Source organism: Leucoraja erinacea, chromosome 24 (genome assembly GCF_028641065.1).
Source record: "Leucoraja erinacea ecotype New England chromosome 24, Leri_hhj_1, whole genome shotgun sequence".
NCBI classification, from domain to species: domain Eukaryota; kingdom Metazoa; phylum Chordata; class Chondrichthyes; order Rajiformes; family Rajidae; genus Leucoraja; species Leucoraja erinaceus.
Window position 1 is genome coordinate 32,139,518 of NC_073400.1, and position 13,925 is coordinate 32,153,442.

Sequence of the window (13,925 nt, forward strand, 5' to 3'; positions counted from 1 at the left end):
ATTACATACGCTGGCATCATCCCCTCTAGTCTTCTTCCTATGTACCCTTCCATATCTCTACTTTCACTCTCCCCTGAATCTCAGTCTGAAGAAGGGTCTCCACCCGAAACGTCACCCATTCCTTCTCTCCAGAGCTGCTGCCTGTCCTGCTGTTACTCCAGCATTTTGTGTCTAACACTAGTTCTGCCCTACACGAGGGACAATTTATAGAGGCCAATTAGCCTGCAAACCTGCATAACTTTGGAATGTGAGAAGAAACCGGAGCACCCGGATAAAACCCACGCTGTCACAGAGAGAACGTGCAAACCCTGTACAGACAGCACCCGTAGTCTAGGATCAAACCCGGGTCTAGCGCTGAAAGACAGCATTCCTACCACTGCATCATTGTGCCACCCCTAAATTGCGGTTAGAGTTATCAGATTTAAAAAAATGAAAAATATATTTTATAGTAAGATAACCTAATTTTTTTAAATGTAAAATAGTGTTGGTTGTGATCAAAATAATTAATTTTTCTGTGCTAAGGCGACGACGATGGAGATGAGACAACGAATCCTTCGAAGCACCCTGATCTGGAAAACATGTCTGTGTTGGGGATTTCATTGAAAGTGCATATATTACTCATTGGACTGTTGGTGAATAAAATCTCAAACTTAATGCTGCAGAGATAAATCAGAAAAAGTGACATACCCTATTTAAAAATGTGGTATAAACCATAAAATAACCATTTAAAATACTGAATACTGCTTTATTAGGTTCTGAGGACTATGGAAAATTAGGAGAATGCAAAACAAGCCCAATGTGAATAATATAAATGGTATTTAAGTCTCAGTCATCGAGTCATATGACATGGAATTGGACTTTTGGCCCTTCTGCCCGTGTAACCAGAATGCCTTATTCAAGCTAGTAGCATTTGTCTGCTCCTGGCCCACATCCTTCTAAACCTTTCCTATCCATGTACCTATCTAATGATCTCTTTCCATATACCAACCAGTCTTTTTGTGAAAAATTAGCCCTCGGGTTCCTATTGAATTGTTCAACTCACCTTAAATCTATGCCTTTTAGTTCTTGATTCGCCTACTTTGAGTAAAAGTTTCACCGTATCTTGTTCCCTCATGATTATGTACACCTCTAAAAGATTACCACAGTCTCTAGATAACAATCTTCATGGTCCAAGATGCACATATTTTGATGTAATCTGCAAACATAGTAATCATGCCTTGAATATTCCCATCCAAACCTTGAAATATAAAATAAAGGCCATATAAAATACACCTACTGCTTTGCCCTCATCAACCTATGTGATTAATCCTTCAAAGAACTCAACTCATTTAGTGAGACATGATTTCCCACGCACAAAACCATGTGGACTATCCCAAATCAATCTCTGTTTTTCAAGTGTATGTATTTCTTAATACTCTGAATCCTCTCCAGTAACTGCTATAAGATGTTAGACCAACCCAGGTTTTTCTTTGTAGCGCTTCTTAAATAGGGGCACAACATAAGGACCTCTGCAGTCTTGTGGCACCTCACCTATGTCTAATGATGATTGCTATAACTCAGCCTGCACTCTAGCTTCCCAGTGTCATTGGACATACTTGATCATGCCCAGGAAACTATCTGCTTTCATGCACAGATGACTATTTGGTTGCTGAGGGGCCTAATAAGCGAGCTTGGTATTCCGACTGCGCATCCTCAGGTCAAAGGTCACTGCATAAACAGTCCTGGAAACGTCTTCTGTTTTTCCCAGCTTTATTTAGTACTCCTTTGTTAAAAGCCAAGATTATTTTGTCGTTTTTATTGCTTTATTATGCTTTGGTTAGTGAGCGAGATCATACTCGTCGGTGTCGGGCCCGTGTCTGTTAAGTTGCTGTTGGGCCATCCCCACACCCTCTCCAGGGTGTCTCGTCCTTGTCCAGAGGGCGGCTGGAGGTGTTGGGCCGGGCCAGGCTTGCAGCCAAGGTGGGGAGGAGGCCGAGTTGCTGAAGAGCTTTGTGTGTATGGTTGGTACTCGGCTTTCGCTGGCGCCGGGGGGGTTGGCTGGCGGTCCCTGGCCTGCCAGAAAACGGAGTTGGGCTGGAGTTGCCGCTTCTTCTCTGCACTGGCTGTGACCAAGGACACCAGCGGCCCCAGGCCCACAACCAGCCCAGAGAAGAAACCAGCTCCCTGATGGGCCGCGGACCACCAGCCAACCCCCCTGCCCCGGCGAAACCGAGCACCAGCCATCAACGGGGATACACACAAAGCGCTGCAACAACTCGGCCTCCTCCCCGCGCTGGCTGCAAGCCCGGCCTGGCCCGACACTTCTGGCTGCCCCCGGATAGGGGCGAACTTTCCGGTAGGGGACAGGGACGGCCTCAGAGCAACTCAACAGACCCGAGCCCGACACCGATCACAGACGAGCATGATCTCGCTCACTCACCAAAACATAATAAAGCAATAAAAACGACAAAATAATCTTGGCTTTTAACAAAGGAACAATAAATAAACTTTCATAGTTTGAAAGCAATATTTTCTTACCTAGAAGAATCAGTTTCAAATAACATAAGAAAACAAGGTCCACTGTATTCCAGGACCGTTTATGCATAGTGAACTTTGAACTGGGCATGCTCAGTTGGAATACCGAACTCACTTATTCTCTCCGTTTACCATTTTCCCCGTAATATACATTAAATCTCAATGTTTCCTCAAACGTATATGCATGCCACCTTTTGCCTTTCGTGCATTTGTTCTAATTTCCCTATACCCCTCTCAGGATAGACTTGATGCCAGTTATCTATACCTGACCCATGCCTCCTTTTTTCTGAACAGTCATAGAGTGATACAGTGTGGAAACAGGCCCTTCGGTCCAACTTGCCCACAATGGCCAACAATGTCCCAGCTACACTCGTCCCACTTGCCAGCATTTGGTCCATATGCCTCAAAACCTGTCCTAGCCATATACTTGTCTAACTTTTTCTGAACCTATGGGATAGTCCCAGTCTCAACTACCTCCTCTGACAGCTTGTCCATACACCCACCACCCTTTGTGAAAACGTTGCCACTTGGATTCCTATAAAATCTTTTCCCCTTCACCCTATGTCCTCTGGTCCTCGATTCCCTTACTATGGGCAAGAGTCTCTGTGCATCTACCGTTAATGCTACCCACCAGAGCTATCTCCAGGCCCCTTGTTGCCCTTCTGATCTTTTTCAGTTTACTCCTTAATTCCTGAAATTCCTCCAGGGTGCACTTGATCCCAGCTGCCTTTACCTGTCCCATGCATCCCTCTTGTTTTTGACAAATTTCTCTCATCATCCAGGCTTCCTTATTCTTAATTGCCTTGTCCTTCACTCGAAAATGAACATGCATACCTGGAAATCTAACTGTAACTACAACACGTAAAGGCATCGCACTTTCCAAAAGTGCTTTTGCCCACAAAACTACTCCAATTGTATTTTGCAAGTTCCTGTCTATAATGCCACCAAAGTTGGCCTTGCTCCAATTTAGAACTTCAGCTTGTGGACTTTGCCCGATCCTCCATAACACAATTGAGGAAGAAGTTTGTTGATTGGGTTTTTCATTAAACATTTTGTGAAATAGAAATCTACAAACCAAACTATTTAACCAAAGGGTAATTTGAATAGCATTACTGTGAACCACAATACAAATGTGTTTGGAAAGTGATTTGGAAATATCCACCTTACTGGACATTATACTTTTGAAATGTCCTTAAATCGGCTAGCATTTTCAGAAAGTTCCTATACTCTGCAACAAATATATTTGATAAATGTGCTCTTAATAATCACCATCAGCCAGTTGACAAAATGCTCCTGAAATCATTTATTCCTATCAACATTCATAGGAATTATAATCTTGTCCAATCAACCAAGGACATATAGGTGCAGAATTAGGCCAATCATGGCTGATCTAACTCTCCCTCCTAACCCCATTCTCTCTACATCCACTCTATCCAGGCCTTTCACTATTTGGTAAGTTTCAATGAGGTACCCCCTCATAGGTTTAAGGTAAGTGGGGAAAGATTTAATAGTAACCTAAGGGACAACCTTTTCCGCCACATAGGGTGATGTGTATATGAACTGCCAATAAACAACAACATTTAAAAGACATTTGGACAGATACATGGATAGGAATGGTTTAGAGGGATATGGGCCAAATGCAGAGAGGTGGGACAAAAAGATGGGGCATTTTTGTCAGCATGAGCAAGTTGGTTCGAAGGACCTATCTGTACGAGACTATGACAAAACTAAGCCAAAGGGTGCATTCAAATAAACATTTGCAAGGATTTTCATGTGGCAAATAGTGTGTTTTAATACATTTATTGATGCTGCATATTTTTTTTTTTTATTATAGTTAGTGATATTATACTGTGTCTTTGATGACCAGGAACTTTTCTTCCATTTTACCGAATTTGTATTTTGTAGTCTGGTATGTTATTTAAAAATATTGATTCCGTTCAATTTCATCATATTCAATTTGATTTAATAAATGTATCCTTTAAAAAATGCAAATGTAACATTAAAATGCTCAATTTAAAGACTGCTTGCCACACCTGCACTGTTAGTTGAAGGAAGACACAAGGAATTGCAGATACTGGAATTTTGAGCAAAACACAAAGTGTTGGAGGGTCAAGCAGCATCAGGGAATGGAAAGACTGGAGTCAATTTTGCAGCAGATTTGGGAAGGACAGCCGGACAAAGGCGAGGCAGGGCTGCCTATGAGAGCGGTTCCTGTGGAGGATCGGAAGGTAACTTTGCACAGAATTGCTCCAAGCGTCCACGAAGGTTCACTGAAAGCTCGACCCCGCTCTGGAGGAAACCGCCCCACCCAGACGCTGCCATCCAGGAAGCTGCTAGTCGCATCCGCACCGTCTCCCCTCTGGCCGGCCACGGGGAAGTAGACCAGTTGGCATGAGAGAAACCAATTTGGGTTTGAGTTATTGAAAAGTTCTGCAAATGTACTGGGTGTTCTTGTTATGTGGCACAAAAAAAAACGAGATGGGATGTTAAGCAAAAGACCAATGCAAAATGTGCTAAACCTCCCTATTATATGGTAATTATTTGCCCCTGACATCAATGTTATCCCCCTCCCCAACACCACCATCTTGGCAATCACAGGTTCCACCACTATTGCCTAGATCTCCAGTGTGTATTTTGTTCATGTGCAACACTCAGGATTCAGTAATACCTGCTATTTTAAGACTTGTAGGTGCTCATTTTGTTTATGGCATGTCCACAACTTAAATGGTGGTTGATTCCACACTGATCAATTATATGTCACTCAAGGCACCAATCAATTTCTAGACAACACCTTCCTGTCTCTACCACTGGATTAAATGGGTAGATCCAGTCATTTTCAGATTCTCAAGAATGAAATCCAGTTGGGGAATATTGGTAGTGGGCAAGGAAAGACACATCTCTCCCTCTCTTTGCCTTGAAATAGTTCTATGAAACCTAAAACAGCTGTTTCAACCCTCAAAATAGTTTCTGGAAACAATAGAATATAGATTTGGAATAATGTCTTGGTTTCATAAAAGATGATTCATCAAAGGTGGAAGATTCAGTGGTGGTGTTTTTTCAGATAATCCCAGTGACCACAAATAAATTATATTCCAATAGTATATAATTTTTTAACCACTGATTCCAGCCTTCTTAACTAAAATTGTATGATTAAAATTAGTTAAGATGGCACCAAATTGATACAAATACATCGATAGATGCTCCTGAACACATCATCAGTGATGTAACCTAGGGTCATTGGGTGTTTTGGGTCTTTCAACATCAGACACCCTCACCCAGGCGACCCAGCCGTGGTTGATCAGACCACGATTTGTGTTCAGGTGGCATTCGCTCCTCCCCATGGACCTCCTCTCCTGATCCAGAGCCATCTCGAGGCCTTCTCCGCTGCCTCTGTGGTGTTCTTGACGGCTCTTCTCCTCGCCACTGCGTTGATGCCCAGTGCAATTGCCCTGCAAAACCTCTGCAGCCAACCTCGATGGGCATACACCTCGCCTTCCAGCTCTTCATATTTGGCCATTTTCCTTTCGTGGGCCTCCCACAGCACTGTCAGTTCCAACAAGACAATGTTTTTGATCGCCTCTGAGACCAGGTGGATATTTGGCCTCAGGGTGGTCGTGGCAATGTGCTGTGGGAACTTAAGCTGTTTCACCAGGTCTACGGAAAGCTGCCAGTCCTGCGCAGTCACCAGGATTCCTGACAGATTCCTGGCTGCTGTGGTTCTTGGCAGCTGCACTCTGGCCTTCACGAAGGTGATCATCTGGGTGGTGGGGCGTTCTCGTCTGCAGCTGCTGATTCCCATGCTGATGGCTTCTGCAATGGGTTTGAGAACCTGGTCGTGACGCCATGTGTACCGGCCCCGCCCAAGAGACTTTGGGCAACAGCTCAGGATGTGTTCCAATGTCCCCTTGCCTGAGCATTGCGGACAATCTGGAGATTCCGCTTTGCCCCAGATGAAGAGGTTAGATGGGCTGGGCAGGACATCATACACTGCCTGGACCAGGAACTTGATGTGCTGTGGTTCAGCCTGCCAGACCTCAGTCCATGTGACTTTTCGGTCCACGGCCTGCTCCCACCTTGTCCAGGCACCCTGCTGCCTCAATCTAACTGCTCTGGTACAGCTCTCCTCCTCCACCACTGCCCTCACTTCCTCCTGGACCAGCCAGCACCTCTCCTTCCCCTTGGCCTTGTCAAACTGGGGAGATGGGAAGATTCCCATGCCTGCTCTTGCCCGAGTCACTGCTCCCACCAGGACTCTGTGACGTATCCGGGACTCTGCTTGCAGCACTGCTTCGCCGGCTCTCCACTTCCTCCCAGTTTTCACCTCCACCCCTGCTTGAGCCATCTTGGGGTCGTTGGAGTCCCTGTACAGCATCACCTCTCTGGCCCGAGTCACTTTAAACCCCTCCTCCAGGGGCAGCTGGAGCTTGGTGTTATTTCCGTAAAGGGCGATGCTGCTAAGGCTCCTGGGCAATCCCAGCCACCTTCTGAGAAAGCTGCTGACTTTCCTCTCCAATCTCTCTACGATCGATATTGGGACTTCGTAGACAAGCAGTGGCCAGAGTATCCTTCGCAGGATACCATGCTAGTAAATCCATGCCTTGAACTTGCCGGGAAGCCCTGACCGGTCCACTTCTCTCAACTAACTCTCCAGTTCCTGACAGGTTGCCTGGACAGATGCTGTATCCTTCAGGCTGCTGTTCAACACCTTGCCAAGACTCTTCACTGGCCTTGCGGAGACAGTTGGGATTGGTGTCCCTTCGATGCTGAGGTGGAACCTGTCCATGACTTTGCCCTTCTTCAGCACCAGTGACCTTGATTTTCCTGGCTTAAACCTCATCCTTGCCCATCCAATCAGCTTCTCCAACCCCTGCAGGATCCACCTGCCTCCTGGCACTGACTCAGTGGTGACAGTCAAGTCGTCCATGAAGGCCCTGATTGGTGGTTGGCGCATTCCTGACTTGGTCCGAGGGCCCCGGCATTCTGGCTCAGCAGACTTAATGATCATGTTCATCGCCAAGGCAAAAAGGATCACAGAGATGGTACAGCCTATGATGATCCCAACCTCCAGTCTGTGCCACTCTGATGTTACTGACCCTGATGAGACTCTCATGCTGAACTGGTTGTAATAGTCCAGGATGAGATCTGCCACTTGGCCCGGCACATGATGCTTGGCCATGGCTGTCTGGATCAGCTTGTGCGGGATGGAGCTGTAGGAGTTGGCCAGGTCAAGCCAGAGCACTGTCAGGTCACCCTTGTTCTCCCTGGCTTCTCTGATGGGCTGGGTCACCACTCCCGTGTGCTCTATAGACACCCCGGCATTCCAGACAAGCCTCCCTTTTGCACTGAGCTGTCAATGTAGCCATTGCTAGAGAGGAAGTTGGTCAGCCGCCTCGGCACTATGCTGAAGAAAATCTTGCCTTCAACGCTTAGCAAGGAGATGATTCTGAACTGATCGATCTTGGAATCTTCCTCCTTTGGGATCCAGACTCCTTCAGCGAATCGCCACTGCTGCGCCACTTTTCCTCTCCTCCAGATGACTTTCAGGATCTTCCACAGCCGTTTCAGTAACAAGGGGCAGTTCTTGTAGACTCTGTAGGGGACTCTGCTTGAGCCAGGGGCTGAGCCAGCTCTTGCTCTCTTCACAATGTCCTGGACCTCTTTCATGAGTGGCTCTCTACTATCAAAAACCTACGCTCATCGGAAAGTACTAAACATCTACAATTAAGAATCCATTACGCTTGTGCTTGTTGTCTGATAATGCTGCAATTTTAATATCTCACCATCATTTTCTGATGAAACTGATTCAATTATCCCTCGCCATGTATCTGAAATATCTGGATAACTTCACTATTTTTGATAATTTCCAAGTTTAATCACTGCAGTATTGATGGATATATCTTCAACACCCAATGGAATATTTGCTTGTTGGAAGGGGCATGGACCTGATGAAGGGATGGATATAATTTTGGTGATCAGCCATCTTGATAAACATCTGCTCAGATCATTGAATCAGATAATGGAATTTAGTTTGATAATCCTCAGATCGTGGAATTTAATATTATCTATTCAGTTATATGTACCCCCAGGAAATGAAAGCTGCTTTTAAAATGAAGGAGAAAGCTCAGGGAAATCTACATTCCTGCTTTCAGCTGTCGTGGCTATTACTAAAGACATCATTGATGCTAGTTACGAAGTGCCTATAATGGCTGAGTAAGCATAATTTTTTAAGTTCAGATATTTTTGTGTTGTACAGCTCATAGTCATACAGCGTGGAAACTGGCTCTTCGGCAACTTGCCCATGCTGACCAACATGCCCTATCTACACTAGTTCTACTGCTCTAGTCCATATCCGTCTAAACCTACCATATCCATGTATCTGTCTAAATGTTTCATAAACTTTCTCAACAACTTCCTCCGGCATCTTGTTCCATACACCCACCACCCTTTGTGTAAAAAAATGTTACCCCTCAGTTTCCCATTAAATCCTACCCCCCTCACCTTAAACCTATGTCCTCTGGTTCTCGATTCCCCTACTCTGGACAAAACACTCCGTGCATTTACCCAATCTATTCCTCTCATAATTTTGTACACCTCTCATCCACCTGCACGCCACGGAATAAAACCTTAGCCTGCTCATCCTCCCCCTATAGCTCAGTCATCAAGTCCTGGCATCCTGACAAATTAAGGTCCCTTGCAATTGGAGACAGGTGAATTTATAATGGGAAACAAGGAAATGGCAGAACATTTAAACAAATACTTTGGTTCTGTTTTCACTAAGGAAGACACAAACAATCTCCCAGAAATACGTGGGGACCAAGGATCTAGTGGTAGGGGGGAACTGAAGAGAATCCACATTAGTCAGGAAATGGTGTTAATTAAACTTGGGACATAAGGCTCAGATGTGACTCATACTCGGAGCATGGTCGTAGCAGGCCGTGATGCTAGTCGTAGGTACTCGTGGCATCAAGTAGGTCGGGGCGTTTTTCTAGCATGATGAAAAATGTCCACGAGTAAAGAAGGTTGTGAATTAGGTTGTGAAAGTGGGACAGGTCCTTTACTAGCAAATACCGGCTGATAGCTTCTGAGTGCCGCATGTGTTGGTAAGGACAATGAATATGTTGACAACTGATACTAGTTGGTGTCCTCTGAAATTCGCACACAGTGGAGTTCTAAGGTTGTGACAATAAACGTGTTAATAGCAAGTCTGTATGTATTGAAGGTATAATGGTAATGACAGTGGGTATGTTAAATAGCAAATACTAGCTGGGTGGTGTGGCTGTGCCGACGGCAGCGGCTCGACTACAGTTGTCTGTCTTTTTTTTGTCGTTAAATGTATGTCTTGAGCCTAGTTTTTATTATTTTTTAGCTGTGTATATGTGGGGGTGGAGGGGACTGTGGGGGAAACCGTTAGTCTCTTCCCTGTACGGGGACACGACTTTTTCCCTGTCGGGTCTCCGATGTCATTGGGCCTAACATGGTGGAGCCGGCCAGGATCAACCCGTGGAGTACAGTCGCGGAGCCTGCGGAACTGACATCGCGGAGCTGGCCGTCTTCGGAGCGGGAAGAGCTGTGGTGGCGCACGGCTGCGACCTGACCTTGGAGCTTCTGAGACTCCGGCCGCAAGCCCGGTGGACAGGAACGCCAGGAGCTCTTTTCAGAGCTCCCGCAACGACAACTTCTCCCGCTGGAATCACGGGGTTTAAAGGACTCGGAGCGGGGCCTAACATCGCCCAGCGTGGCTTAATGGCCACAGGACCTATCATCGCCCGCCAGGGGCTTTAACATCGAAGCCCCAGTCGCCTCGACGTTGCAGTTGGACTGCTGGACCGCGGGAGAAGAACAAAGGGAAGAGATAAGACTTTGCCTTCCATCACAGTGAGGAGGTGTTGGAGATTCACTGTGATGGATGTTTATGTGAACTGTGTTAAGTGTGGGTCTTGGGTTTTTTTGTAATGTAAAAACTAGAAAATGTAATTTTGTGTGAATGACAATAAAGGGCATCTATTCTATTCCTCTGAACTCCACATGGAGCAGAGTTCAAAGGTAGGGAAAATGAATATGTTCTATAACAGATACTAACTGGCAGCTTTGTTTAATGCATTAATGAATTGTACACCTTCAACAGCTTTTGGGACTTCTACACTCACTCCTTTTTGTCTTTTAGAACATCAGAATGGCAAGAGTCCACGAAGTCCACATTCCTCGGAGACAGGTTTCCTCCATGCGGTTGTCTTAATGCTGTGGTGTGGCCTTGTTATTTTCAAAGTGACGCCTTGACCCATGTAGGACGTTCTTTGACTTTGACCGCTGTATTGTAGTCAAAAGGACTTGGAAGGGTTCCTCAAAGCAGGGGAGCAGGTTGGTTTTACGCTTAAAAGCTTTGATGTGAATTAAATCGTCAGGTTCTAGAGTGGCACCTCCTGTTTGCTGGGTCAATCTGTCTCTCACCTGAGAATGAAAGCTGGAAATGCATTTGGTTAGAGCAATAAAGTAGCTGAGCATATCCTTATTCATCTGGTTAATGTCCATTTGTTTCACCGTAAAAGGTGCAGAAAAGGGAAAGCGCAGCGACCAGCCCAACAAAACGTCATGAGAGAGACTGGTCATTTTAAAACCAAGGGCAGGGCATCAACACATTTCAGACCAGTTTCTGCACATATTTGTGCAAGTCTGTTCTTGAGCATTCCATTATATAATTCAACATGTCCCACAGACAGAGAGAGGGTGGTAGTTGCAGTTGAAAGATTGGTCAATCTGGAGTTCCTTGCGCATTTCCTTAACGATTGTTCCTGTAAAATGTGAACCATTGTCGCTGGAGAGAAGGCGAGTGATTCCAAATCAAGGCATGACTTGCTTCAGTAGAAGCTTAAAAAGCAGAAGGGAAAAAAAAAAGCTTAGTGACTGAAGTGCTATCATTTTTCCTGCAGGAAATGCCTCTACCCATTGAGATACAACATAAATGATGCCAAGCACGTACCTAACCCCCTGCATGGGATTTAACTCAATGAAATCTATCTAAAGGTACATAAAATGGCTGCAGGGATTCAAATGGGAGGATGGCTGAACTCTTTCGGCATTGCCGGGGTTAATGGTTTGGCAGATGGGTGGGGGCGCTGTGGGCCAGCTGCCCTGCCAACAGCGTGTTAGTTTTTTTCTACATTTGTTTTTTTAAGTATGTCCCAATGTGTGTTTTTAATGTTTCTCGATGTGTCCTGTGTGGGGGGGGTAAGGGGGAAAACCACTTTGGTCGCCTCCTCCACGGAGAGGCAACTTTTTCCATGTCGCCTCCCTCGCGGTCTAACACAAAGGATTGGTGCGGCCTTTCCCGGAGACTCACCCGGGGCTTCAGCAGCGGGCGCAGCGTAGACTTTTTCATCGCGGAGCGGGCGAGCACTCCGTTCGCTGGTCCGTGTCAGCCGGCGGTCGGAGCTCTTCTCCTCTGGTGTCTCCAAAGAGGGATCCCAGGCTCCGGACGCCGGGGGAGGAGGGGAGGAGAGGGTGAGAGTGAGGGGGAGGGGAGGAGAGGGAGAAAAAGGGGAGAGGAGGGAGAGTAGAGGAGGGGGGGAGAAGAGAGGAGGGGGGGAGAAGAGAGGAGTGGGGGGAAGAGGGAAAGGGAGAGAGGGATAGGGAGAGAGAGGTGGGGATGTGTGAGGAGGGGAGAGAGAGGGTTCTTTGTTACTTCAACCCAAACAACCATTTGCAGGCAGTGATGTTTTCCTCAAACTAACCACATTTTCATTTTCAAACCACATTATGGGTACTCACAGCTGTGGAGACATTTATTCAGTGTTATTCAGAGCTCTGATTGAGGCACACCACTTGCAGAGACTGATTGAGGCACACCACTTGCACACCACTTGCAGAGACTGATTGAGGCACACCACTTCCTGGTTTTATAGTCCCTCCAGCAGGGGCAGCAGAGAGAATGGGGAATTTTGTAAAAACAATATCTCTGTCATTTTTCATCGACGGGAAAAATCCTCGGCACACATGCGGCGGAGGGGGGCTCTGAGCGAGGTGGCCAAAGATGATGGCCATAGGTGGCGGCGTTCTCTCGGAAATCACAGCACAGAAGGCCAAAAGCGGTCAAGAACAGAGATTTAGTAATATAGATTGTGTGTTTTTTTTAAATTGTACAGTCGTTGGCAAGTTCATTTCACTGCACTTTATGGTGCACATGATGAATAAATCTGACTTGACTTGAAACACTGCTGGCAAATTCGCTTGGAGGTCAACAAACTTCTGGAGAAGCACCAACATCCCCCATATCCAACTAATGTCTAAGCAGGCTTCAGAACATAGAAAATAGATGCAGGAGTAGGCCATTCAGCCCTTCGAGCCTGTACCGTCATTCAATATGATCTTGGCTGGTCATCCAACTCAGTATCCTGTTCCTGCCTTCTCTCCATACCCCCTGATCCCTTTAGCCACAAGGGCCACATCTAACTCCCTCTTAAATATAGCCAATGAACTGGCCTCAACTACCTTCTGTGGCAGAGAATTCCACAGATTCACCACTCTCTGTGTGAAAAATGTTTTCCTCATCTCGGTTTTAAAAGATTTCCCCCTTAATCTTAAACTGTGACCCTTTGTTCTGGACTTCCCCAACATCGGGAACAATCTTCCTGCATCTAGCCTGTCCAACCCCTTAAGAATTTTGTAAGTTTCTATAAGATCCCCCCTCAATCTTCTAAATTCTAGCGAGTACAAATGGAGTCTATCCAGTCTTTCTTCATATGAAAGTCCTGACATCCCAGGAATCAGTCTGGTGAACCTTCTCTGTACTCCCTCTATGGCAAGAATGTCTCCTCAGATTAGACCAAAACTGCACGCAATACTCCAGGTGTGGTCTCACCAAGACCCTGTACAACTGCAGTGGAAACTCCCTGCTCCTATACTCAAATCCTTTTGCTATGAATGCTAACATACCATTTGCCTTCTTCACTGCCTGCTGCACCTGCATGCCTACTTTTAATGACTGGTGTACTATGGCACCCAGGTCTCATTGCATCTCCCCCTTTCCTAATCGGCCACCATTCAGATAATCTACTTTCCTGTTTTTGCCACCAAAGTGGATAACCTCACATTTATCCGCATTATACTGCATCTGCCATGCATTTTCCCACTCACCCAGCCTATCCAAGTCACCTTGCAGCCTCATAGCATCCTCCACACAGCTAACACTGCCCCCCAGCTTCGTGTCATCCGCAAACTTGGAGATGTTGCATTCAATTCCCTTGTCCAAATCATTAATCTATATTGTAAATAGCTGGGGTCACAGCACTGAGCCTTGCGGTACCCCACTAGTCACTGCCTGCCATTGTGAAAAGGACCTGTTTACTCCTACTCTTTGCTGAAAAGGACCCGTTTCCTCCTACTCTTTGCTGAAAAGGACCCGTTTACACCTACTC

At 46.1% G+C, this 13,925-nt stretch overlaps 1 protein-coding gene across 1 annotated transcript in view; it reads left to right on the forward strand.

Annotated features, from left to right (window-relative positions):
• LOC129708933 (acidic mammalian chitinase-like) overlaps positions 1–11,249 on the forward strand; it is a 41,508-nt gene extending 30,259 nt beyond the window's left edge. The window contains exon 11 of the mRNA XM_055655007.1: positions 10,679–11,249. Within this exon, the coding sequence (XP_055510982.1) occupies positions 10,679–10,791 (113 nt within the window). The 3' untranslated portion in view covers positions 10,792–11,249. The remainder of the gene's footprint in view (positions 1–10,678) is intronic.
• The last annotated feature ends 2,676 nt before the right edge of the window (positions 11,250–13,925 follow it).